At 46.0% G+C, this 27,183-nt stretch overlaps 1 protein-coding gene across 5 annotated transcripts in view; it reads right to left on the bottom strand.

Annotated features, from left to right (window-relative positions):
* Window positions 1–25,320, bottom strand: part of LOC127566444 (scavenger receptor cysteine-rich type 1 protein M130-like) — an 83,160-nt gene extending 57,840 nt beyond the window's left edge. Inside the window, exons 1-4 of one of the 5 annotated variants that reach the window (XM_052008871.1) lie at window positions 21,422–21,902; window positions 20,395–20,514; window positions 5,131–5,226; window positions 3,030–3,065 (exon numbers count right to left, since the gene is read on the bottom strand). In XM_052008871.1, coding sequence (XP_051864831.1) covers window positions 3,030–3,065; window positions 5,131–5,158 — 64 coding nt within the window. In that variant the 5' untranslated portion in view covers window positions 5,159–5,226; window positions 20,395–20,514; window positions 21,422–21,902. Of the gene's footprint in view, window positions 1–3,029; window positions 3,066–5,130; window positions 5,227–5,319; window positions 5,372–18,660; window positions 18,913–20,394; window positions 21,337–21,421; window positions 21,903–24,950 lie in introns of those variants that run through there. The other 4 variants (XM_052008866.1, XM_052008870.1, XM_052008865.1 and 1 more) reach the window with 4 other exon arrangements.
* Window positions 25,321–27,183: the final 1,863 nt, after the last annotated feature.

Here is a 27,183-nt window from a genome sequence, read left to right on the forward strand (position 1 = left end):
GTTTATTTGTTTGCACTAAATTCTGGCACATGCTGTTTCTTCTGCTTCCATTTATCCCTTCTCGGTGGTGTGTCAAATTGGCATTGTATCAGCGAGCAAGTCTGTGGCTCATCCAATACATGAGTGACATTTATGCTTGAGATTTATCTTGAAGTTGTGTGAATGTCATGTTACCAGACAGAGCGGCGTTACAAAATATTTGTTGTTCACCCTGTATGGCCACACGAAATAGTCGTTTCCTTCACTTTTTTTCTGTTCCATACGTCAGAGGTATTTATTCAGTTTTATTAACTTGAATGAGACTGATGTTTGAAACTACATTTAATCAAAAATCCGGAATTGAAAATAAATACTGCACTGAAAATGCTGGAAATCTTAAATCAACCCACACTGACCGACCACCTCCCCCGCCAAAAGACTGCAGCAAAATGTTCTGTTCTCCCCTGCCGCATGGCACAATTAACGTGAAAATAACTTGCTTTATTTTTCTTTCCCAGCTGTGATGGGGCTTCTATTTATAACGTTAACTGTGTTCTCATTCAGCAGAAGATTTGTTCTTCTACATCATAAGATATTTTGGATGTTTTCTTTTCTTTGGAGTACTGTGTCTAGTTCTAGTCGCCTCATTATAGGAAGGATGTGGAAGCGTTGGAAGGGTGCAGAGGAGATTTACCAGGATGCTGCCTGGACTGGAGTATATGTAATATGAGGAGAGACTAATGGAGCTGGGGCTTTACACTTTGAAGAGAAGGAGTATGAGGGGAGACGTGATAGAGGTGTGCAAAATTTTAAGAGGAATAAATAGAGTAGACAGCCAGCGCCTCTTTCCCAGGGCACCAATGCTCAATACAAGAGGGCATGGATTTAAAGTAATGGGTGGGAAGTTCAAGGGAGATATGACAGGGAGGTTTTTCACCCAGAGAGTGGTTGGTGCATGAAATGCACTGCCTGGGGTAGTGGTGGAAGCAGATACGTTGGTCAAGTTGGAGAGATTGTTAGAGAAGCATACGGAGGAATTTAAAATAGAGGGATATGTGGGAGAAAGGGGTTAGATAGTCCTAGGCGTGGTTTAAATGTCGGCACAACATGGTGGGCAGAAGGGCCTTATTATGCTGTATTGTTCTGTGGTTCTATGCTTCTGTGGTTGTCAAAGTTCAAAGCTCGGGGACTAACCGAAAGAGCAAGCCGATTGTCACACAAAAGCCGTTCGTTTATTCCGGAACATATTTACCTGTGCAGGCGAAAATGTAAACCTGACAAATTGCCTTTTGCTCAGTTGATCGAACACAAGAATGCAAGCATGGTGGCAGAAATGAGTGAAGGACAGAAGTGGAGCGATGAAGAAAGAAAAGGAGACGAGAAAGACAGCGGGTGAGAGAGAGAGAGAGGAAGAGAAAGAGGAAATGAAGAAAGAGACTGAAGGAAACAGGAACAGAAAGCAGTTCGGGAAGCGAGGAAGGATGAAAGAAGAAGGAAAGACGGAAGGAAGGAAATGATCAAAGAAGGATGGAAGTGAGAGAAGGTAAGAATGTGAGTGAGGGAAGAAGGAAAGAAAGGGAATACGAAAGGTAGTAAGTGAAAAGCAATGTAGGACGGGAGTGCGGGAGGGAAGAGCGCAGGAGTGAGGGTCCGCAGTAATGCAGCGAACGGAAGAGGGAGAGAAGAACGCCGGGAATGGGGGAGGAAACGATGGGAAGGAATGGATGGGGAAGCGAAGCAACAGAAAGAAAGAGAGAGAAAGGATGAGAGAAAGAAGGAAAGAAAGAAAGAAGGAAGGAAGGAAATAAGGAAGGAAAGAAGGAAGGAAATAAGGAAGGAAAGAAGGAAGGAAATAAGGAAGGAAAGAAGGAAGGAAATAAGGAAGGAAATAAGGAAGGAAAGAAGGAAGGAAATAAGGAAGGAAAGAAGGAAGGAAATAAGGAAGGAAAGAAGGAAGGAAAGAAGGAAGGAAATAAGGAAGGAAAGAAGGAAGGAAAGAAGGAAGGAAAGAAGGAAGGAAAGAAGGAAGGAAATAAGGAAGGAAAGAAGGAAGGAAATAAGGAAGGAAGGAAAGTAAGAAGGAAATAAGGAAGGAAAGAAGGAAGGAAATAAGGAAGGAAAGAAGGAAGGAAAGAAGGAAGGAAAGAAGGAAGGAAAGAAGGAAGGAAGGAAAGTAGGAAGGAAACAAGGAAGGAAAGAAGGAAGGAAAGAAGGAAGGAAAGAAGGAAAGAAAGAGGAAGGAACGAAAGGAGAAAGAAAGAAGCGAGGAAGGGAGAATGAAAGGAAGGAAGGAAGCAAGAAAGAAAGGGTGAAAGAAAGAAAGGGAGGAATGAAGGAAGCGAGGAAGGAAGGAATAAAGAAAAGAAGAAAAGAAAGAACGAAAGAAAAATAAAAAGAAAGGAAGGAAGGAATGAAAAAGAAAAGGAAGGAAGAAAGAAAGGAAGAAAGGAAAAGGGAAGATAGGAAGGAAGGAAGGAAGGATGGAGGGAGGGAGGGAGGGAGGGAGGAAGGAAGGGTGGAGGGAGGGAGGAAGGAAGGGGGAGGGAGGGAGGAAGGAAGGAAGGGGGAGGGAGGGAGGGAGGAAGGAAGGAGGGTGGAGGGAGGGAGGGAGGAAGGAAGGGTGGAGGGAGGGAGGAAGGAAGGAAGGGGAGGGAGGAAGGAAGGGGAGGGAGGGACGGAGGGAGGAAGGAAGGGTGGAGGGAGGGAGGGAGGAAGGAAGGGGGAGGGAGGGAGGAAGGAAGGAGGGTGGAGGGAGGGAGGGAGGAAGGAAGGAAGGGAGGGACGGAGGGAGGAAGGTAGGGAGGGAAGGAGGGAGGAAAGAAGGAAGGGAGGGAGGGAGGAAGGAAGAAGAGAAATATTTGGAAAATAGTCCACATTTTATCGACGTGATCCTGTATCTTGTGTCCAGTGTGAGGGTAGTGAGACCCTTGTTTTCTTGCATCGCACAATACGGTCCCTTCCCGCGGGTGAGCTTTGTCTTGATACTTTTTCCTCTCTGAGCGCAAGTAGAATATATTCACAAATACTTGGTCATGTTGCTTGACACCAACCTGCAGATGCCATTCCGTTGTCCGCGCCGAAAGCAGCTGCAGGAGGTGAAATTAAACAGTTCTTAATATATTGGAAGCTTACTTTGTGGATAATGTAGCATCTGCCATCAGAAGTTAAGTCCTAAACTCTGGATAGGGTGGACAGGAGAAACATTTCTGTATGGTGATCATATTGGAGAAGACCAAGGGGGGTGGCTTGGGTTGAGCAAATTAAATCAGGTCCAGCGTTATGGAAAGGAGAGGTAAAGTGATGTAAAAAGTCATTACTTTTGGTAGATTTCGACAATGAATAAACGGGAATTTAACGTCGGAAAATGGTTTGCATTTTAAATTTGCAACACTGTGCTTCAGTAAAGCAAACGTGTGGCTTTTTCTTCGCAACATCGCCTTTGTGCTCTTCACTCAGATGCCAGGCGAGTTACTGAACATCTTCTCGACATACGCTGCCAATTCTTAAGACTAATTCATATACTTACACAGAGGGTCTCCCGACACCGCCTTAACCCCGACCCAACCTTGCTCCATCTATCCATCATCTAAATCTTCAGCTCGTTGCAACATTCGCCTGCCAGCCGCTTCATCACCCCACCTCATTATACTGGCCATCTACCCTCTGCATACACTCCGAGGCAGTTTCACCCGAAACATCGACTATCCCTTCTCTTCCACAGCTGCTGCCTGACCCACTGAGTTCCGCCATCAGTGTGTGTGTTTTTCACATGCATGGGTCTATCTGATACTGCGCACGCTTTCGTGCAGATCATATGCTTTGAAAGCTTTTGAGCGAAGACTGAATGCAAGGCATCAGAAGAGACATCATTCAACTGTGCCAGCAATACAGCGCCAAATTCAGTGCAACAACCTGTTGTAAGAGCTCAGCGGGTCGAGCAGCACCAAGAGGAGGGGCGGGAAGGGAAGAAATTGTAGACCCTTCAGATGGAAACCTTGCATTCCTTGGACTGAAATTAGAGCGGACGGGTGTCCGTTATAAAAGGGAGAGGAGGTGGTGGTGTGACAGGTGCTTCAAGTGACTGTCCCCTTGTTCTTCTGTCTTACCGCTCCATTCCCCATCTCCTCTTTATACTGGCATTTTACCCTCTACGTTCCCAATCCGGCTGCAGAGTTTTGACGCGAAACGTCGACAATCCCTCTCCTCCCCGCAGATGCTGCTCGACCCACTGAGCTCCTCTGGAGGATTTCTTGTTGCACCAGATTCCAGTATCTACAGTCTCTTGTATCTCCAAATACAATCCTTCAGCAAAAGGCTTTATTTTTTCTCATGAAAATTATATGTCTTTCCCAAATTTCGGGCACAATCTGTGAAAAAAGTAATCTGACATCTGTGCAGCCTCGAGTGGTCTACATCGCCGTTTTAATCGTGAGAGGGTTGCAGTGGCTATCGTAATCGGGTGTGTTTGAGATGGAGGGATTCACGAGATATTTTTTCCAGGGGCAAGACCGCAGATGGAGGATGGTCTGCAGTTACATTCCGGAGCCAAGCAAGAGACGTACGGAGCCTGCAACTTGCAGTGCTACCAGCTGACTAACTTTAAACATGGAGACAAAGGAAACTGCAGATAATGGAATCTGGAGCAACACACAGTCTGCTGGAGGAACTCAATGGGCTGAGCAGCATCTGTGGGGGGCGGGGGGGAAGAAATTGTCAACATTTCTGTTCGAAACCATGCATTAGGACTGATCCCGAAAGACACTTCTCACTGATCGCGATAAAGCAGAAGTCAAATTTGCAACTTTTAAGTTGCTTCTGAGGCTTGTAGTTGTCTAAAGCAACTCATTAGAACCTGTCAGTTTTGAAACATATAGTAGTTAGACTGCCAAACAATTTTATGGGAACAAACTCCCATAGACAGAAACACGACCGAAGGCCGAACATCGTCTAAGTGTTCGATCGTCCCGCAGTCTCCTTTTCACTGTGGTTGTTCATGGTCTTTGTAATGTTAAACCCCTTGCAAGGCAAGGTCGGGGCATCCGCACTCAGCAATGAACAACTCTCAGCGTCTCCCAAGAAATCTACATAGTTTACGACCCGTAATCCTCGCAATTAACATCAAGGAAATGACTTTTTTACGATGATACACACCAAGCGTCAGCAAAACCATCCATATCATCTTCAGCTGACCTCGTCCCGTGCACAGCGATGAAAATATACCGTTCCTTTCTGGTGGTGTTCGGCAATCTGCGGTGGAGAGATGGAGAGAGTGACATAGCCGTACTGCGGTTCCGCTCAACTTTTCAATTGCTTATTTTTGGAGGCTGTGACCAGCATTACCGCGTTCCGATTCAACTTCTGGCTCAAGCAACACCATGGCACAAATCCATTCATGGATATTCGTGAACAGTGAGGATTGAGGTACATGACCACATGGTTGTTTGCGGGTTAAGGGACCTGCGGCAAGTGGGAGGAGTTTTTCAATGTTCCTGTTGAAGTAAAAAGACAAAGCTGATGGAAGTTGGGAAGCATGGATGTCACGGGATATTGTACCTCTGGTCAAGAAAAAAAGGACAGGGTCAGATACGGGCAGTTGCGCTACAGTGAATCACTGTAGGTATTTTGAGGATGCCGGAGGAGACTGATGAAGGAAATTAGGAGGGCACAGAGGGGGCGTGAGAAAGTTCTGGCAGAGAAAATTAAGGAGAATCCGAAGGGATCTTTTCAAGTATGTTGAGTGGAAAAGAGTGACCAGGAAGAGAATAGAGCCCCTCAAATACCAAGACGGATGTCTATGTGTGGAGCCGCTGGGATTTAAATGATTATTTTTACTCTGTTTGTACTAGGGAGAAAGATGTGATGAGTTAGGAACCTGACAAAGTTAATGGTGATATTTTGGGAGCAGTACGCATTATGGTAGAAGGACCGTTGCATGTATTGAGATTCAGGGAGGTAGACAACTCTCCAAGTCCGGACGAGGGGCATGCAAGAACACGATGGGAAGCCAGAGAAGAAATTGGGGGAGCTCCAGCTTAGATATTTGCAACATCGCTATCCTCGGATGAGATGACTGAAGACTGGAGGTTAGCAAATGTTGTGTCTTTATTTGAGAAGGACTGCAGGGATAAACCTGGTAATCATAGACCCGTGAGCCTAACCTCCGTGGTAGGTACGTTGCTGCTAAGCATTATGAGGGATAAGATTTGGAAAGGTTGATTAGTGCTGGCTAATTACTCATGTGGTGATTAGCTTATTACCACTTAGGTAAGGTGGGTCCGTGCGTGGGAGATCTTGCCTTACGAATTTGGATGTTTTGATGAAGTGAAGAGGATTGTTGACAAGGGGAGGTCTGTAGACGTGCTAAACATGGATTTTCGTAAGGCTTTTGATGAGGTTACGCGTGGTATTCTGCTCGGGAAGGTTAGATCGAAAGGTAGTGAGCAAACTGCATACAAAGTTGGCTGGATGGCAGGAAACGGGGTGATGAGGGAAGGATGTTTCTCAGACTTGAAGTCTATGGCCAGTGATGCTCCCCAGGTGTCGGTGGTGGGCCCATTGTTAGTTGTCATCTGATTTGGATGTGTATAAACGAGTAAAAGGTAGTAAGACTGCAGGTGACACTAAAATGGTTGGTATCATAGACAGTGAACAAGAGTATCAAGATTTGCAGCGGGATCTTGATCGGCTGTGTTGGTGGGCTGAGGAATGGCAAATGTAATTTAATTCAAGTAAGTGCAAAGTGCTATATTTTGGAAGGTAAAATCAAGGTGCGACTTTTACTTTGAACGGAAATAACCTGCATCTGTTGTAGAACACAGAGACCATGGTGTACAGTCCCTATAAAGTGGAGTCACAGGTAGACCGGGCAGTGAAGAAGGCTTTTGTCATGCGAGCCTTCATCAGTCAAGGCAATGAATACAGAAGTTTGGAGGTTATGTTGCAATTGTACAAGACGTTGCTGAGACCACCTTTAGAGTATTATGTTGGGTTTTGGTCACCCTGTTTATTGGAAGGATGTAATTATACTGGAAAGTGTGCAAGGCATATTTACAAGGATGTTGCGAGGATTCGAGGGACTGAGTTCCAGGGAGATAGAATGGGCCTTTATCCCTTAGTGTGTAAGAGACTGAGGGGTGATCTCATAGAGGTGTATAAAATCATGAGGGGCAGAGATAGGGTGAGCGGTCTTTTATCCAGGGTTGGGGAGTCGAAACCCAGAGGACATAGTTTTAAGATTAGACATGAAAGAGTGAATAAGAACCTGAGGGGCAACTTTATTATAGAACGGGTGGTGGGTGCATGGAACAACCTGTGGTTGAGGCTGGTAAATGAGATCATTTAAGAAGTACATGGGCAAGCACATGGATAACAAGAGTCTCGATGGATATGGGCCAAGTGCTGGGAAATGGGATTAGCTTGAATGTACATCTTGGTAGGCGTGGACACGTATGGGCCGAGAGGCCTCTTCCCGTGCTTTGCGACTCGAGAACTCTATGGCCTAAGTACAGGAAAGCGTGGCTGAGGTAAAATATCTTCTTGAGTAAGGAAGCAGGCAAGAGGAACCGAATGGATTACTCCTGCTCCAATTTCTCAACTTTTAACTCCGATTCTGAACCTCATTATTTTAAAGACGTTACAAAAACGCTGACACGAGTTTTATATTGTACTGAAATTGCCAATTCAGCTGAATAACGCGCAGTTTACACTTGCAGGTATGCGCCATAAAAGCAGTTCGAATCACTTCCATCCAATCAGCAGGATGAAGAAATATGATTAAAGAGTCGTATTTCACAGGAAATGGCCCTTCGGCCTTCCACGTCATACCGACCTGCTTGCCCATCTACACGAATCCCATTTGCACGCCTTTCGTCTGTACCCTTATATGTCTTGCCTGTTTAATTGCCTGTGTAAATGTCTCGGTAACGTAGCCATTGCAGGTGATTCCATCACTTCCTCTGACAGAGCGATCCAGATATCAACCACTCTCTATGTAAACAAATCCTCAGATTACAAGTATTGTGTGCAGCTCTGCTCGCCACATTGCAAGAACATATAACAGAACAGCACGGGAACAGACCCTTCGGCCCACCATGATGTACCTAACTAATTGAACAAGCAATTCAAAGCCCAAAGAAACTAATCCCTTCTGCCTACACAATATCCATATCCCTCCATTCTCGGCACATTCACGTGACTATCTATTAGACTCTTGAGCTCCCCTATCGTATATTACTCCACTACCACTCCTGGAAGCACATTCCAGGCAGCCAACGCACTCTGTATAAAATGCTTGCCCTGCACTGCTCCATTGAACTTACCCCTTTACTTCACACTTTCGAAACCCTCCAAATACTTCCTTTATTGGGACCACAAGCATTGAATACAATACTCTAGAGATGGCCTACGCAGAGGTTTATAGAGCTTCAAGATTACTTCCTCATCCTTGAGTGTAGTGCCTCGACTAATGAAGGCAAGCATGTCATACGTCTTCTTTACCTCCCTATCGACATTGTGGACTTTCAGGGGGCTATGGACTTGGAGACCAAGATCCCGTTGGACATCAATACTGTTCAAAATCCTGCCGTTAACTGTGTACTGTTCCTGAACATTTGATATCCCAAATCTCCCAAAGAAGGATTTGTAAGATAAGATGTTTTTATCAGTCACATGTACATCGTAACAGACGGTGAAATGCATCTTTTGCGCAGAGTCTTCTTTTGGGGGGCAGCCCGCAAGTGTCGCCACGCCTCCACGCGCCAACGTAGCATGCCCACAACTTCCTAACCCGTACGGCTTTGGAATGTGGATATAACCGGAGCAACAGCAGAACACTCTGTGCAAAGATACATTTCACTGTGTGGTTCGATGTACATGTGACTAATAAAGATATCATATCTTATGTCTTAAATGCATGCCCTCTGGCATTGAATCTCTCGATAACAGGAAGTAAGATTTTGCTTGTCCACGCTACGTCTGCACCTTCATAATTTTCTACACTTCCAACAGATCACCCCTTAGCCTCCGCCGGTCCAGAGAAAATACCCCAAATTTTTCCATCCTCTCCTGACAGCACATGACCTCTGATCGAGGCAGTGTTCTTGTAAACCTCCTCTGCGCCCTTTCTAAAGCCTCGACGTCCTTGTTGTAGTGAGGTGACCAGAACAGCACGCAATACACTGTAACTTCGGCCTAACCAGGGTTCTCTGGAGGAAGGAAAGGAGATAGAGAGGCGGAGAGGTCTAGGGAACGAATTTCAACACAGAGCTTCGGTTGGTGGATATTATGGATTGATTGAAACAATCCCAATTGTAATGATTTTTTAAAAAATTCATTCTCTAACACTGTCTGTGATGGGAATGCACGTGTTATGAATGGAGATTCATACGAAGTATTTCGTCTTTACCACTTCAATTTTCGGCGAAATCCCGTTTAGTTCTGATGTGCTCGGCAGCATTTTTTGAAATATTCATGTTTCTTACTACTCACACTTTGTGGTTCGTTGAATGAGGGGAATTTTATTAACCTGCTTTTGTCTGTTGTACAGTGGGAAATGTTAACCCAGATAAATCGAAAGGGAAGACTTAGTTGGTGATCAATGACAACGAGTGACAGCCAACAGACTTCAAAAAGTACCCCTTGACTACAATGGCCTTAGCACATCCATAAATTATTAACGACACATAGGAAAATAACAGTGCATTTGACACTTCAAGCAGGGTCTGCCATTCAATTGTGATCAGGAAACTACAATATTACCGCGCTCTCTCTGTACCCTCTTTTTTTTCTGATCTCAGTCTAGACGACTTATCTTGCAACCTGTGATCTGTGTGTCCTTTAACTCCCAGCGAAAGGAAACATCCGCTCTGCTTCATGTTTGCAGCGCCACAGACCTGAGTTCAATCCTGACCTCGGGCGCTGCCCTTGTGGAGTCTGGATGTTCTCCTGTGCCCTGCTTTTTTTCTTTCCCACATCACAAAGACTCGCGGCTTGGACGGTTAAATGTGAACTGTAAATTGCCACTAGTGCGTTTGCGAGTGGTAGCGCATGGAGCTGACGGAATTGTGGGATTAATTGCAGAATAGTGCAAATGGTCGGCGAGGACTCAGTGGGCCGAATGTCCTGTTCCCGCGCTGTATATGTGTATGACTCCATCCCTGTCAGATCCTTCCTAAGTTTCAGTGAGATGTCCCCTCATAACGCTACGGACAACAAAGCACACCAACGCTTCCACTTCCTTAGAAGTCTAGGAAAATTCGTTATGTTCCTGATCACTCTTGCTAATTTTTACAGAGGCACCTTAGAAATCATTCTATCCTGGTGCATCACAGCTTGATGTAGCAAATGCTTTGCCCAATACCGTACGGAAATGCAGAGCTGCGTACACAGCCCAGCACGTCACGTATACCAGCCTCCCCTGCACTGACCTCCTCTAGAAAACAGCGAACATAATGAAGAACCCGTCCCACCCTGGTCGACATCTCGTCTCCCCTCTCCCGTCGCACAGAAGATACAGAAGTTTGAAAGCACCTACCACCAGACTCAATGACAGCTTCTGCTGCGCTATTATCAGACTCTTGAACGGACCTCTCATGTGCTAAAGATGAATTCTTGATCTCCCAATCTACTTCGTCATTGCTCTTGCACCTTATTTGTTTACCGGTACAACACTTCCTATGTAACCGCGACACTATATTCTGCATTCTGTTTGCTTTAACTACCTTGATGTACTTAAAGATCTACCTTAAATAACTACCTTGATGTCCTTATGTGTGGCATGATCTGTCTGGATGGCAGGGAAACAAAAGACGTCCACTGTATCTCAGTACGGTCGTGAAACGTTCCATCTTTTTACAGTGACCGGCCTCCCCTCCATGGACTCTGTGTACACCTCTCGCTGCCTTGGTGAAGCAGCCGGCATAATCAAAGACCCCACCCACGCGGGTCATTCTCTCTTCTCTCCTCTCCCATAAGGCAGAAGACACAGGAGCTTGAGGGCACCGAACACCAGGCTCAAGGACAGCTTCTACCCCACGGTGATAAGACTATTGAACGGTTCCCTTATACGATGAGATGGACTCTGACCTCACGATCTACCTTGTTGTTCGTGCAATGGAGATTTACTCTCTATTCTGTTATTGTTTTTACCTTTACAACCTCAACGCGCCCTTGTTGTCTTGGTGAAGCAGCCGGCATAATCAAAGACCCCACCCACCCGGGTCATTCTCTCTTCTCACCTCTTCCATCGGGTAAAAGATACAGGAGGCTGAGGGCACCGACCACCAGGCTTGACAGCTTCTACCCCACTGTGATAAGACTACCAAACGGTTCCCATATACGATGAGATGGACTCTGACCTCAAGATCTACCTTGTTGTGACCTTGCACCTTATTGCACTGCACTTTCTCTGTAGCTGTGACACTTTACTCTGTACTGTTATTGTTTTTACCTGTATTTCCTCAATGCACCCTGTACTAACCCAATGTAACTGCACTGTGTAATTAATTGACCTGTACGATCGGTAGGCAAGGACAAGTTTCTCACTGTACCTCGGTACAAGTGACCAATACCAATAACTGAGCTGATGACACCTCTCCCCTTCTGCCCGCAGTGTCCCATCTACCTCCACCCTCCGCACATCCATGTGTCTAACAGCCTCTCGAACACCTCCATCGTTTCTGTCTCTATCCACACCCCCAGAAGTCCGTTCCAGGCACCCGGCGCTCACTCTGTATTCTTTCTACCCCGGATGCATCCCGGCTTGGGACGGCAACTTCTCTGCCTGGGACCCGCAAGACGCCGCAGAATCGTGGACTCAGCCCAGCACACCACGGAAACCAGCCTCCCCTCCTCGGACTCTGCCTACACGTCCCACCTCCTCAGTGAAGCAGCCGGTATTATCAAAGACCCCCACCCACCCCAGGATGTTCTCTCCTCTCCTCCCATCAGGCAGCTTGAGGGCACATACCACCAGGCTCAAGGACAGCTTCTGTCCCACGGTGATAAGACTCCTGAACGGTTCCCTTATACCATGAGATGGACTGTTGACCTCACAATCTACATGGTTACACTTTGCTCCTTATTGTCTACCTGCAATGCACTGCCCTGTAGCTGTGAAACTCTGTTATTAGTTTTATCCTGTACTGCCTCAATGCACCCTGTACTACCTCAATGCACTGTGTACTAACCCAATGTATCTTCACTGTGTAATGAATTGAACTGTACGATCGGTATGCAAGACACGTTTTTCACTGGACCTCGGTACAAGTGACAAAAATAAACCAAAACCAATACCAAATACAGATGCCAATAATAAACCGATGCCAGTGCCAATACTGTTCCACTGAACTCGAGTAAATACGAGACTTGTGGAACCCATTTGTCCTCACATCAGAGTCGAGACAAGAATCGGCCTGGTGAACCTTAGTAGCACTACCCTCAATGCAATGATACGCTTCCTTAAAGGAAATCAGACAAAAATTGCAAACCAAAGTCCCGGTGCGATCACACTACTGCCAGCTGTGATTGTCGGAAGACAGCCTTTCTCCTGTATCTAAGACCTAGGTGCAATGTTGATTAACATACCATTTCTCTTCTTTATTGCTTGTTTCACCTGCATGGCTAATGAAAGGCGCTGGATCAGCGAGGTACTTGCATTTCAAGTTTTATTTGTTCCAAATTTACAATGAGCTTGCGAAATGTAAACAATAATGCAACGAATTAATCCATAACAGGAAAAAAAAGTTACGCTCCGCAACAGGCAGAACAGTGACTCGGCGACATGAAGTCATAACGTACAGGTCCAGTGTGGCTTTCCTCTGCGTGAGCTGGATTCCTCCCACATCCCAAACAAGTGCATATGGTAGAATTCCAGCTTTTAAAATGTTGCACAGCTGGTGAATCCTTGGTTTGTGTCAAGCGGGGAGCGACCAAGCCTCAGTGAATTCGAGCCGCAGAGTTACACATCACGGACACAGGCCGTTCGACCCAACACGTCCATGCCAACTCAGATGCCTACCCGACCCAGTGCCAATTTCTTGCGTCCGTGGCCATTTATCTCTAAGGGTTTGCTCTCGAAACAGCATCTCTATGTCTCTGAAACGCCTCAAGTGTACGCGTATCTGGCTGCTCACTCCATGCACCAACCACCCTGTGAATAAGTTGCCCCTCGGGTACCCCCTAAATCTTCTTCCTCTCAACTTTAAATCCATGCCCTACAGCCTTACTGCCATCGGGCAGACGATACAAAAGCCTGAAAGCACGGACCACCAGGCTCAAGGACAGCTTCTATCCCACTGTTATAAGTCGACTGAACAATCCCCTCTTCAATGGACACTTGACCTCACAATCTATTTTGTCATGGTCCCTGCACCTTACTGTCTGCCTGCACTGCACTTTCTCTGCAACTGTAACACCTTATTCTGTATACTGTTATTGTTTCCTCTTGTGCTGCCTCAATGATGTGATAAAATGATCGATATGGAAGGCATGCAAAACAAAGTTTTTAACTGTAGCTCCGTACATGTAACAATAATCAAACAGTTTACCAAGTTACCATCCGCGGCGAAAGTCCGGTGACCATTCACACCATCTGCTCTCCCCAAGATTCCACATGCCTCTACAAGATCACCACTCAGTCTCCTCCACTCCAGGGATAGCTTCCACGGTCTATTTCTGCAACTCAAGTCCTCCAGTTCCGACAACATCCTTGTGAATATCCTCTGCACCCCGACAGCTCCAGCTAGGCAACCGGAAATGGACAGAACAATCCAACTGAAGTCCCACCGACATCCCATACAGTCGCAACACAATGTCCCAACTCTCGCACTGGGTGACCTGTCCGGTGAAGGCAAACGTTCCAAACACTCTCTTCAGAATCAGAATCAGGTTTATTATCACTGACATAGCTCAGGAAATTAGTTGTTTTGCGGCAGCCTTGCAGTGCAAGACATAAAGACATAAAATTACTTTGTTACAAAAATAAATAAATAGTGAAAAAAGGGGAATAACAAGAATAGTGGTTCATGGATTCATGGACCGTTCAGAAATCTGATGGCGGCGGAGGAGAAGAAGCTGTTCCTGAAACATTGACTGTGGGTCTTCAGGGTCCTGTACTTGGTGAAACTCCCGCCTTCCCCTTCCTGAAGTCCACACTCAATCCTTTGGTCTTGATGACGTTGAGTGCGACACCACTCAACCAGCCGATCTATCTCAATCCTGTCCGCCTCCTCATCGCCATCTGAGATTCTACCAACATCGGTGGTATCATCGGCGAATTTACAGATGGCGTTTGATCTGTGCCTAGCCACGCAGTCATGAGTGTTGAAGGAATAGATAAATGGGCAAAGCACGCATCATTCAGCTGCGCCTGTGTTGATTGTCAGCGAGGAGGACATGTCACTACCGATCCGCACTGACTGTGCTCTCCCAATAAGGAAGTCGAGGATCCATTTGCAGAGGGAGGTACAGAGGTCCAGTTGTATCCCACTGTGAGAAGATGATTCAACAGTCCCCTGGTACGAATACAGTGGAGATGTGTCCACTAGCATCTGTCCCGCTGTTATAAGACTATTGAACGGTCCTCTCAGTGGATAAGATGGACTCTTAACTTCACAATCTACTTCTTCGTGCCCCTTGCACCTTATTGTCTGCCTGCACTGTATTTTCTCTGTAACTGCAACACCTCATTCTGCATTATGTTATTGTTTCCTCTTGCGCTACCTCAATGACGTGATGACATGACCGACATGGACGGCAGGCCAAACAAAGCTTTTCATAGAAGGAGCTACGGGGGCCCGAGTTTTGTTGATTAGAACTGAAATCGTGTTAGGAAACTAGGCTGCTCCGCTCTACAAACACTCTCCAAGGCCCTGTGATTCACTGTCCCAGATCTGCACTTGTTTAACTTCCCACAATACAAAACCTTGCACCCGTCCGAGTTAAACGCCATCGGCCACTCCCTGGCCCGCTTTCCAAGTCGATGCGGATCCCACTGTTCTCCAAGACAACCTTCTTCACTGTCCACTATACCACCAGCGTTGGTGTCGTATGCAAACTCACTAACTATGCCAACTACATTGCCATGCAAATCGTTCATGTGGATGACAAACAAAAGTAGACCTAACAACGATCCCTGCGGCACACCATTGGTCATAAGTCTCAAATCGGAAAAAAAACCTTTCCACTACCATCATCAGACAAATTTTGTATCCAGTCGAATGGATCAGCCATGATCCCATGGGATCTAACCTTCCGGATCAGCCTACCCATACGAGATCTTATCGAAGGCCTTGGTGAGAGAGACGGGATGTCAATGAGAAGGAGAAAAGGGGAAGAATCATACAGGCGTTGATGGGCGTGTGAAATACAATGGGTGAAGGAAATGTTCTGAAACCCAAAATCGACTCATCGAGCCGATTGACGTCGTTCTAAGTACTATGAAATGGCATGCACCTCCCCCGTGTGGACTTTGCAAATCTTCTGTAATCAGGACCACAAGATCACAAGACATAGGAGCAGAATTATACCACTCGGCCCATAGAGTCTGCTCCGCCATTCGATCATGACTGATTTATTTTCCCCTCTCAACCCCATTCTCCTGCCTGCTCCCTGTAACCTTTGACGCCCTTCCTAATCAAGAACCGATTAACATCTGCTTTAAATATATTCAATGACTTGGCCTCCAAAGCCTTCTGTGTCGATGAATTCCACAGATTCATTACGCCCTGACTGAAGAAATTCCTCCTCAACTCCGTTCTAAAGAGACGTCCTTTTATTCTAAGGCTGTACGCTCTGGTTCTAGACTCTCCCACAACTGGAAACATCCTCTCCACGTCCATTCTATCCAGGCCTTTCAACATTTGGTAAGTTTTAATGAGATCCCCCCTCATCCTCCGAAACTCCAGCGAATACAGGCCCAGAACCACCAAATGTTCCTCATATGTTAACCCTTTCATCCCCGGGATCATTCTCGTAACGTCCCTGGACCCTCTCCCACGCCAGCACATCCTTCCTTAGACAGAGGGCCCAAAACTGGCCTTTCGACGCAGCTCATCCACCAAGTTTGTCTACTTGATCCAGTGCCATTTCCCCGGGTTTGGCCCATATACTTCGTTATGTGTACCTGCCTAAATGTATTGTAAGCGTTGCAGTTGTACCCGCTAGACAACGCCTACCACCCTGCCTTCATCCATCTCTTTGGTTAGCTCCTCAAAAACTTCAATCAAATTAGCAAGATAAGATTTCTCCTGCGCAAAGCCATCCAAATGTAAGCGAAGCCTATTCCTTAGGGTTTATTCAAATGCTTTCCCCAGCACTGACGTAAGACCGTTCCTTCATCGACCACAACACACCCGACAGTGCTTTGCACTCGAACAACTTCCTTGCAAGTGCTGTCCATGTATTGTATTGGAAATAAGACGCTCACTTTTTGCACAGTAATAAATAACAGGAGGAAAATAGAGAGAAGGTGGGAAGCGCAGATGGAAAGCGCCCAAGGTTAGGGTTGAGAATGAGTCGCTGGAACGCTGAGGTAGCAAAAGTAACTGCTGTGCAGCTGTGCTTGCTTGCTCTTTAGATTGAAATATTTTTATTTACTGATCAATTAATTGCATTCTTATTTAAATTTCACAAGGCAATTGTGATGTTTGAATACGTGAAGCACGCAACACAGATAAAATAAAATAGTATCGTAAATATGCTCTAAATTCGATGTTAAGGCAACCATTGCTGTCAGTGTCGACACAGTCAGCTCAGGGTTCAATCGATTAAATTGCGTGTCAGCGACTGAATTACATGGCGACAGAAAAGGTTTTGGGAGAATTCTACAGGCGTATTCAAAACAACGAAACTTCTCCATAAGTAATGTGGGTGAGTCAGTAACGTGGGGAAAGATGCAGCATTGTTGGCCGAAAGGAACAGAGGGAAATGCGTGGTTATTTAGACTTGGAACACGTTGTTTTAAAGAAAGTCGTGGGTAGATTCGAGAGTAGTATTCAGAGAAATTGTGAAAGTATTTTAAATGAGAAAGAGGGAAGGGGTCCACAGTCCAGAACTAAAATTTGAACAGTTTGTTCCGCCATGTATCATTGTATAAACTGTCGGGTGACCCGAGTCATCGGCGATCTGAAGAACGAACTGCGTCAGTGGCGAAATCCACTTTGTCCTGTTTACTCTGAAAACGCTGCTATCGATCTCAGCAAACATCAAGGACTGTGGGCTGACAGTAACTGGAAGGGTTCAGAGCCACACACACGCACACACACACACACACACACACACCACCCACCTCATTCCCGAGAAACGGCAGCGCTTTCCACTCCTGTTCCGTAAACTCGCTGTTCAATTGCGCAATGTTAAGACAATGTATAAACGCGTGTGCACAATTGTAATAAAATTGATTTTATTTTTTCCCCATCGATGGTGATCACTCAAACCAACATGACCCTGATCACTCCCCCAAAGCGCAATGCTGTTCATTTTCCCCACACTCATCCCCCCCCCCCGTTGATTAGTCGTTTCGTATCCTTTGAACTTTGCTCTTGAATCCGTTGCCACCGTTCTTTCAAAAGTACTTTGTAGATCAAAGGCGAAATCAAATAGCCTGCTGGCACTTATCGGTATATCTGCCAATTACCTTAAAACTTTTATTGTGTATACCGACCATTTACAACCATGGAGCTTCACAGCACGGAAACAAGCCCTTCTGACAAACGTGTCTATGCCGATCAAGATTCCTATCTGAAATGATCTATTTGCCTGCGCTCATCCCATATCATTCTCAAACTTTCCTATCCATGTACCTGTCTAAATGTATCTTAAATGTTGTCATTGTAACAGCACCTACTACCTCTTCTGTAGCTCATTCCATATACCTACAACCCTCTCTGCTAAACGGTGCTCCTCAGATCCCCTCAAATCGTTCCCCTCTCACAGTAAACCTATGGCCTCTCTATTTAGACACCGATACCCTGGGAAATAGATTGCGACTCTGCATCCTATCTATACCCCTCATAGTGTAAAAAAAAACTCTACAAGTTCAGCTCTCAGACTCCTCTTTAGCTCCAGGTAACACAGTCCCGGCCTATCCAATCTCTCTGAAGCCTGAAGACCTCCTGACCAGACAACATCTTTATAAATATTTTCTGCACACACTTCAGCTAAGTCACATCTTTCCTAAAGCGTGACAACCTGAACTGCACACGATACTCCAAGAGAAGACTGACCCAACGTTTTATTCCGCTGTAACATGACGTCCCAATTCTTACACTCAAAGACACGGCCGATGAAGGCAACCAAGCCATGCGCCTTCTTCACCACCCTGTCCACTTGTGGCGGCACTTTCATGGAACTATATACTTCGTAACCCTAAATCTCTCTGTCCAGCAACACCTGCCAGGGTGCCGGCATTCACTGTATATGTTCTATTCTGGTTTACCTTCTGAAAATTTAGAAACATAGAAAGAAACATAGAAAATTACAGCACAATTCATGCCCTTCGACCCACAAAGCTGTGCCGAACATATCCCTACCTTAGAAATCACTAGGCTTACTCACAGCCCTCTATTTTTCTCATCTCCATGTACCTATCCAACAGTCTCTTAAAAGACCCTATCGCATCCGCCTCCGCCACCGTTCCCGGCAGACCATTCCACTCACTCACCACTGTTTGAGTAAAAGACTTACCACTGACATCTCCTCTGTACATACTCCCCAGCACCTTAAACCTGTGTCCTCTTGTGGCCACCATTTCAGCCCTGGGGAAAAGCCTCTGACTATCCACACGATCAATGGCTCTCATCATCTTATCCACCTCTATCAGGTCCCCCCTCATCCTCAGTCGCTGCAAGGAGAAAAGGCCGAGTTCCCTCAACCTGCTTTCAAAAGGCATGCGCCGCATTCCAGGAAGCATCCTCGTAAATCTCCTCTGCACCCTTTCTACGGTTTCCATATCCTTCCTGTAGTGAGGCGACCAGAAATGAGCACAGTACTCCAAGTTGGCTTTGACCAGGGACCCCACTTAATTGGTAGAAGCAATTTTCCAGTTAGCCTCTAGAAATCCTCCCTTATTTTGTGAACAGGGTTCGTTTATTTGTTCCAGCTCTTTGTGAAAATTAGGTGAGTGCCATATCTTTTCTCTGTCGACATTATTTTCTGATCACACTCTTATCGGAACGGTGATAACCTTCCTGGGTGTTTAGAATTTCCAGAAATGTTATGGTAAAATTAAATGAATTAGCCCCCTCATAACCTTCGGAAAATGTTATTTGACTTCAATCAATCATTAATTGATTTATTGCTTTTTAGAAGTAATACTTTCATTCCATTTTTCTATATGTAAGAATTTCTGTTAGCTTAACATTTTGGAGCACTCGGTCACAAAACAAATGGAGACACATTTTTAAGACACAAAACTAGGGGCATCGATAAGGGTAGAAACTAATAACTCCAGCAGGGATTCGGGAGAAACGTCTTTATGACGATTAGAATGGAATAGTTGACGGCACGGTAGTGTAGCGTAACGCTATTACAACGCCAGCGATCGGGGTCCGGTTCTCTGAAAATTTGCATCCGCCTTTCCCCAACACCCACGCACACACCCACACACCCACACACACACACACACACACACACACACACACACACACACACACACACACACACACACACACACACACACACACACGTCCCCTATGAAATCTATGCCACCTTTCTTTTCTCACACATGCCAATCAATTCCCGTCTAATTCTTCACACACCGCCTAAACTATGGATAACTTTACTGTTCCAATCTAACTCAGCAGGTTATCTTTGGGTTCTGAGAGTGACACAGAGGAGACAGCGCGCTATCACCGGGTAACCGTGTAAACAGCACAAAGACGCCGTCCGAAGTCACACTAACAAATATGTAACCTTGTTCAATACCTTGTGTAAATGAAAGTACATTCAACGTCATAGGTGCATTTACCCACATTTTCGACATAAAAGGTAGACAATTATTGAGAATGCAATGTGCATATTAAACTGATAGGTTTGATATCCGGGGCAAGACAGAAGGTTTCATGAACAGAAGCCAGGAAGCTATTCATTTAATACCTGAAAATATTTCGAGGTTTCAAACGTAGACCGATTTTAAATGATAACCCTTTTCATGAAGGCGACATCATCTTAAAATATACGTCGCATTATTGGTTCTGATATTCGATTAGTAACTCCGTTTTCTGGACCATTGGCACAGAATTGCTCTGAAAGGGGCGTTAAATTCCACCACTTGATAAACTTGAAGTGAGCTGCGATAAATTACCTGTGAAAGATCTGCATCGGCTGTACCGATCAAGCGCAATGAGTAACTTAACACATTTAAGTTCTCTATTGGTTCTGTAACAAACTGCAAGGTAAAACTGTGTATCAAGAACTCACTTCCACTGTCACCTTCTTGGAGCGACGGGCGACTTTTCCAACGAGTCCGACATCCGAGAATAATCGCTTAAAATCCCACCGATTACTATCAATATCAATTCGTGAACTACTATTGCTTTCCTTTCAAAATAAATAAAAAGAAATATTGAGAGTGACTGAAGGTTAAGTTGGGAAGTGGCAGATTTCAGAGGCCTCTTCAAAATGACTCTGTGTAAACAGAGGTGCGCAGTTCAAAGTGGGCGTCTCTGAGCTTCGTTAAACCCAGGAGGAGGCCGGATGATGATAACAGAACTGACGTCACTGCGGGCAACCAAATTGGAAGCAAGCTAACTTACTGTCCTCGACTACCACTGGAAACAAATGAAATCCATCTTTTCGAAAAATACTACATTTTCACATTCGGACGGCAAAGAACGTTCTGTATCGGTTGGCCTACTCTCTCAAATACTCTCGCACTCACTTCTAAGCACACTCTCATTTTCTTTCTCCCCTCCATATCTCTATTGCTGTCTTGCTATCTTTTCCCTCCCTCTCCCTCCCTCACTCTCTCTCTACCTCTCTCTCCCCCCCCTCTCTCTCTCAGCCTCTCTCTCTCAAACACTCTCGCACATTCCAAAGCACAGCCCACTCTCTCTTGTGTGTGCGGCTCCTCCTTCCATTCTTTCCTTTTGTCCTCTCTCTCTCTCTATCTGTCTCTTTCTCTCTCAAATACTGTCGAACTCACTTCAAAGCACAGCCTCCCTCTCCTTCTTTCTTCCCTTTTCGTCTTTGTCTATTTCCCTTCCCTTTCTCTTTCCCCATCTCTCAAAGTCTCTCTGCTCTCTCTAATAATCTCGATCTTACTTCTAAGCACACTCTAACTCCCTCTCTTTCTTCTCCTCTTTCCCTATTTCCTTCTTGTTTCCGTCTTCGCTCACTCATTTTCTTTGCCCATTACTTATACACACACAGACACACACACACACAGACACACACACACACACAGACACACACACACACGCACACACACACACACACACACACACACCTTTTTCCCTCAATCGCTCCTGAATCTTTGCACTACTGCTGGCTTGCCGGTGGACGAAAGACGATAGAGATATGATGTCCATCCTGGCCGTGGTCTTCCGCAACTGGCCTCACGGTGGTCCGAGCAAGAGGGCTCTGCATCTGTGGAATTCCCTGCCGCTTTGATTACATTGAAGACATGGATCGATAAAGTTTTAGATTTTATGGGAATCCTGGAACAAGCTGTTGAGACAGGGACGTGTCACTGAGCTAAATTATCTGCTGTGAAAGTATTCATTTGCAGTACTTGGACGTTGCGTCGGATTGCTTCTTCCTGCTTTTGATTTCTCTTTGTGTTCTTAATTAAAGTATTATTACGTAATCCTTGTATTTTTGTCTCTTTTCCCTCCTTCAGCACTTTTTCTCCTTCAATTATAAGTGAGTTAACGTGTTGTTCATATTCTCTGAACCTGAGGATATCTCAAGAAACAAGAACAAGAAACACTTATTTCTTGCCTTCCTTTCAGAATAGGGGTTCGCCGCTCACCCCACCTCCCACGGCAACTTCCCACCAGTGAAACTATCCTCTGGAAGCCCTCTCCTGTTCCAATTCATTCCCATTAATTGAACTCTCTTCATCAAGGGGAGAAAACGGGATGTTTGAATCTTTTAAGGCAAGAAAAGTTGAGAAGGAAAGGGGGAGAGTTTACCAAGAGTAAGCAAGAGTGTGCAGTTGTGTTTGCAAACTCTTGTTTTTAAGTGGGGGAGCGGTGGTCTACCACGGCCCCAACTTCGTATATAATTTACTAAGTACTCAGAACTGTAACCACAGCGTGCAGAGCAAAGGACTTTGACCAGTCCTGTGCGATACCGCTATTTACTGACATCAAAACAAAAATCAGGACCTGAAAAAGTAAACAGCGGAGCCCTCTGAAGAGGTTGCATGCATGCATAGCCCCCTTTCAACCTTCAAGAGTGGGATTTGCATACGAGATTAAAGTTCGGGGTGGGGTGGGGGTGGGTGGGAGGTGTGTAGTTTGAGCAAGACTTCAATTGAACGTCAACTTGAGCAATCGGCAGTAGGGGAAGCGTGGGCTTCCAAATTGAGTTGTAACTCGCAAACCTGGCCACTGCGGTTCCTTTGTGGTACTGAGCTTGAAGGAATCTGACATGCTCGCCTCATCTGTCATTGGCAACAAATGCAACACATATTCTAGAAATTTCGATGAATTCACATCCAAGGAACGTTCTCCCTGTGCGCCTAATCTCTCTGTCTATTTCTCTCTATCTCCCCCTCTCGCTCTCTCTGCCTCTACCCCTCTCTCCTCTCTCTCTCCTCTCTGTCACTCGCTCCCCCTTATCTCTCCCCCTCCCTCCCTGTCTCTCTCTCCCTCCCTCACTCACTCACTCACTCTTTGTCCCTCTCTGTCTCCCCTCTCTCTCTGTCTCTCCCTCACACTCTTTCTCTATCTGTTTCTCTCTCCTTCCTTCCCCCTCTCTCCCTCTGTCACTCTCGTCCCAACCACACCACTCCCTCTATCGCTCTCTGTCCGAGTATCTCTGACCGTGTGTCTCGGCTCAGTCTTGTCTTGCTTTTCTTGCTTTTGCCATCAGCCTCTCGCACAGAGGATGTTTTCTATATACACTATTTCATGATTGAATTCACAACCTACTGCTTTGTGTGTAGCCCGTGACGCTCAGCTGGAGCAGTTCACGACTATAACTAGAAAGATTTTAGGTTGCAAGACTGCATAGCGGCGCTAGAACCCGAGGCATGTTGCTGCCTCGTAACTCCGGCGACCAATGTCCGGCCGCGAAAGTATGAGCAAGAAAACTGCAGGGGCTGCATATCTGAAATCAGACCAGAAACCGCTGGAGAAATTCAGCAGGTCAGGGAGCATCTTTGGAAATTGAAACCGTCAGCGTTTCAGATCTGCGACCCTTCGGCAGAATGTTACAAAGGAAAACACTGTTTGCCTTTCAGTTTTATGTCATGTTGGCTCAACTTTGTCTTTTCCTCTTCGTATACCTCTCGGCTGCCAGAGGTTTACCATTACAAACGCATTAACAAGCCCAAGAAGTTTAGTTGTCTGGTAACGTTCGCCATTAATCCATCTCGACTCGTCCTATCACAGACATTCCTTTTGTTCTGCTCATTCCTCACACACCTTCTCTCCTGACGAAACGCCATGTGTCTTGTTTCGTTCTCCCGCTCCTGAAGAAAGGTCGCAGACCAGAAAAGTTGAAGGTTTGAATTTTCACAGAGGCCAGCTAACCTGCCGAGATTTCCAGCATGCTTTTGTTCCCTAAATCTGGGTTCAATCCTGACCCTCTGCTGTTTGTGTGGAGTTTCTAGTTCTCCCTGTGAGTTCATGCTTTTTCCCCGGGTTATCCTGTTTTATTTATATATACAGTGGCATGCAAAAGTTTGGGCACCCCTTGTCAAAATTTCTGTAACTGTGAATAGCTAAGCCGGTAAAAGGGACCTGATTTCCAAAAAGCATGATGTTAAAAATGACACATTTCTTTAATATTTTAAGCAAGATTACTTTTTTATTTCTATTTTTTACAGTTTCAAAATAACAAAAAAGGGAAAGTGCCCAAAGCAAAGGTTAGGGCACCCTGCATGATCAGTACTTAGTAACACCCCCTTTGTCAAGTATCACAGCTTGGAAACGCTTTCTGCAGCCAGCTAAGAGTCTTTCAATTCTTGTTTGGGGGATTTTCGCCCATTATTCCTTGAAAAAGGCTTCTAGTTCTGTGGGAGTCTTGGGCTGCCTTGCATGTACTGCTCTTTTCAGGTCTATCCACAGATTTTCGATGATGTTTAGGTCACGAAAGCGGTTGTATATCTGAAGTAGAACGAAGAAGACGCCAATGGCCAGCAGCCTCCATGACATGAAATGTTAGGACAGGCTATTAGCACGACATATTGACCCCAATCGCGTGTAATTTCAACCGAACCATCCAAATGATGGAGCGCTGGGTCATATCAATGAGCGAAATTCACATAATAGCAGCCTTTGAACTGAAGATTGAGCAAGGTTCGGCAGGGACCAGAACAGCCCAGTCACTACGACATTAGTTTTCAGGGAACATCGAATAGTACAACACATAACAGGCCCTTCGGCCCACAATGTTGTGCTGTTGTTGCTATTCTCTCTTAATTACAGAATGTCCACATCCCTCCATTTTCCTCTCATTCATCTGCCCATCCAAGCCCATCTTAAAAGCTCCCAATGAATTTGCCCCCACCACCCTATCAGGCAATACATTCCAAGCATCCACCACTCTCTGAGTAAAAAACTTACTCCTCACCTCTGATCTGAACCTACCCCCTCTCATCTTAAATGCAGGCCATCTGGTATTGTTCGCTCAGTAATGGGAAAAGATACTGATTGTCCACCTTAGCTATAGCCCTCATAATTTCATACACCTCCAACAGATCACCCCTCAGCCTCCGCCGCTCCAGAGAAAAGAGCCCATGTTTGTCCATCCTCTCCTGATAGCACATGCACTCTAATCCAGGCAGCATCCCAGTAAACACTTACTGCATCCTCTCCAAAGCCTTGACATCTTTCCTGTAGTGAGGTGACCAGAATCAAACATTGTTTCTGGATGGTTTTACAATTATGAAAGGGGTCGTATTTCATATCTTCATACGATGCAGAAGGACGCAATTTCAGCCCCTCGAGTCTCTGCAGGTTCCCATCCCTTCACTAAACTCCCGTGAAATCTTCTCCCCTCCACACGCAGCAACTATCCGCGTGTTCCAGTTTCCTCCCACAGTCAGAGGAGAGAACAGAGATCAGAGAACAGCGCAACGACAGACCCTTCGCTCCAGCATGTCACTGCCGACCATGATGCCAAATTGAACGACACATCTGCCTGCACTTGGTCCGTCTCCATCCCTTATACCCCCGTTCGTGCTTCTGTCTCAATGCCTCTTGAACGTTGCTGTGGCATCAACTTCCGGCACTCGCCCTGACATCGCGTTCCAGGCACCAATCGCCTGCCACGTAGGCGGCAGGTGGCAAGTTCCCCCTCTCCCCTTAAAGTTATTTCCCCTAGTTTTCGATACTCCCACCCTGCGAAAAATAATCTGACTAGCTACCCTGTCTACGCCTCTCATAGAACCCAGAGCATAGAGTAGTAAACACAGGAGCAGGTCCTTCGGACGGCATGCTGTGCCGTTTTAATTTAAATTAACAATAAAAAGTCTACTAAGCTGGTCCCTTCTGCCCACACAAGACCCTATCCCTCCATTGTCTGCATATTCATGTGCCTATGAAGTGGTATTCTCTGCACGGGGAAGCAGCAGAGGCTACCTCTTTAAATATATTGAAGACACACTTCGATAGATTTTTTGCATAGCAGGGGATATTTGAAGGTTATGGGGGAAAGGCAGGTGGGTGGATAGGGCAGACAGGGCAGTGAAGCGGTTAGCCTGACGCTATTACAGAGCTAGCAACCCGGGTTCAATTCCGGCCGCTGTTTATGAGGAGTTTGTACGTTTGTGTTTGCGTAGGTTTCGTCCGGGTGCTCCGGTTTCCTCCTATATTCCAAAGACGTTTGTTGTCCGGAAGTTGTGGGCGTGCTATGTTGGCGCCGTCAGAGTGGTGACACTTGCGGGATGCACCCAGAACACTCTCCGCAAACGTTTTTCACTGTATGTTTCGATGTATTTCTGGCTAATAAAGATAAATATCTCTTATACCCCCAGCTAAATTCCAGCCCAACTGCAATTTCCGGGGGGAGGGGCGGTGACGGAGCACTGCGCTGCGGGAGGGGCGGTGAGGGGGAGAAAGGGTGAGGAGGGAGCGAGGAGGGAGCGGAGGTGAGGGGGTGAGGAGGGAGCGCTGTGGGAGGGGTGCTGAGGGGCGAGGGGCCGTGACACAGGACTGCGCTACGGCAGAGGCAGGGAGGGCGTGAGGAGGGAGAGGTGGGAAGTTCAGGGGAGATATCAGAGGAGGTCTTTTACCCAGAGAGTGGTTGGGGCGTGGATTGCCTGGGGTGGTGGTGGAGGCAGGTACATTGGTCAAATTCAAGAGATTACTAGGTAAGCATATGGAGGAATTTAAAATAGAGGGATATGTGGGAGGAAGAGATCAGGTAGTCTTAGGCGAGGTTTAAAGGTCGGCACAACATTGTGGGCCGACGGGCCTGTATTGTGCTGTCCTGTTCTATGGTTCTATGGATACACGATGGCAACATATTACGCCATCTGAGCAATGCACTGCAGAAACTCACCAAGTGTCTCTTGCTCCTACGAAACCCACGATCTCTCCCAGCGAGACGGCCGAAAGCAGAGAAACAAAAACACGGGGAACACCTCTAAACCTGAACGATACCCTCCCAACCGCAGACCATCCTGACTTGGAAGTATATCGCCGCCCCTTCACTACCGTTGGCCAACAGCATTGTGGGTATACTCACATCTCAAGAACTGCAGTTGTTCAAGAAGGCAGCTCCAAATCGACTAGGGATGGGTAACTAAATGATGGTTCAGCCCGCGAATTCAACATACCTTGAATTAATATCAAAAGGAAGAACTGTCATGGAAAGAATATTGTTTAAGGCATTTAGGTAACGTTTAATGTATCGGTATGTAACCGGGACTGGAAATCTGTACCTGCCAGGAACGATCGGAGAGGTTTGAGGTGTTTCCCTTGGGACGGGGGAGGCCTAGGGGTGACGAATGAGGTATTTAAAGTTATGAGGATCAGAGTCCCATGATACAAATAAAGATGTCTGGGATCATGTCAAAGTCCTTCAATGAGAAGG

Source organism: Pristis pectinata, chromosome 41, assembly GCF_009764475.1.
Source record: "Pristis pectinata isolate sPriPec2 chromosome 41, sPriPec2.1.pri, whole genome shotgun sequence".
Classification (NCBI taxonomy): domain Eukaryota; kingdom Metazoa; phylum Chordata; class Chondrichthyes; order Rhinopristiformes; family Pristidae; genus Pristis; species Pristis pectinata.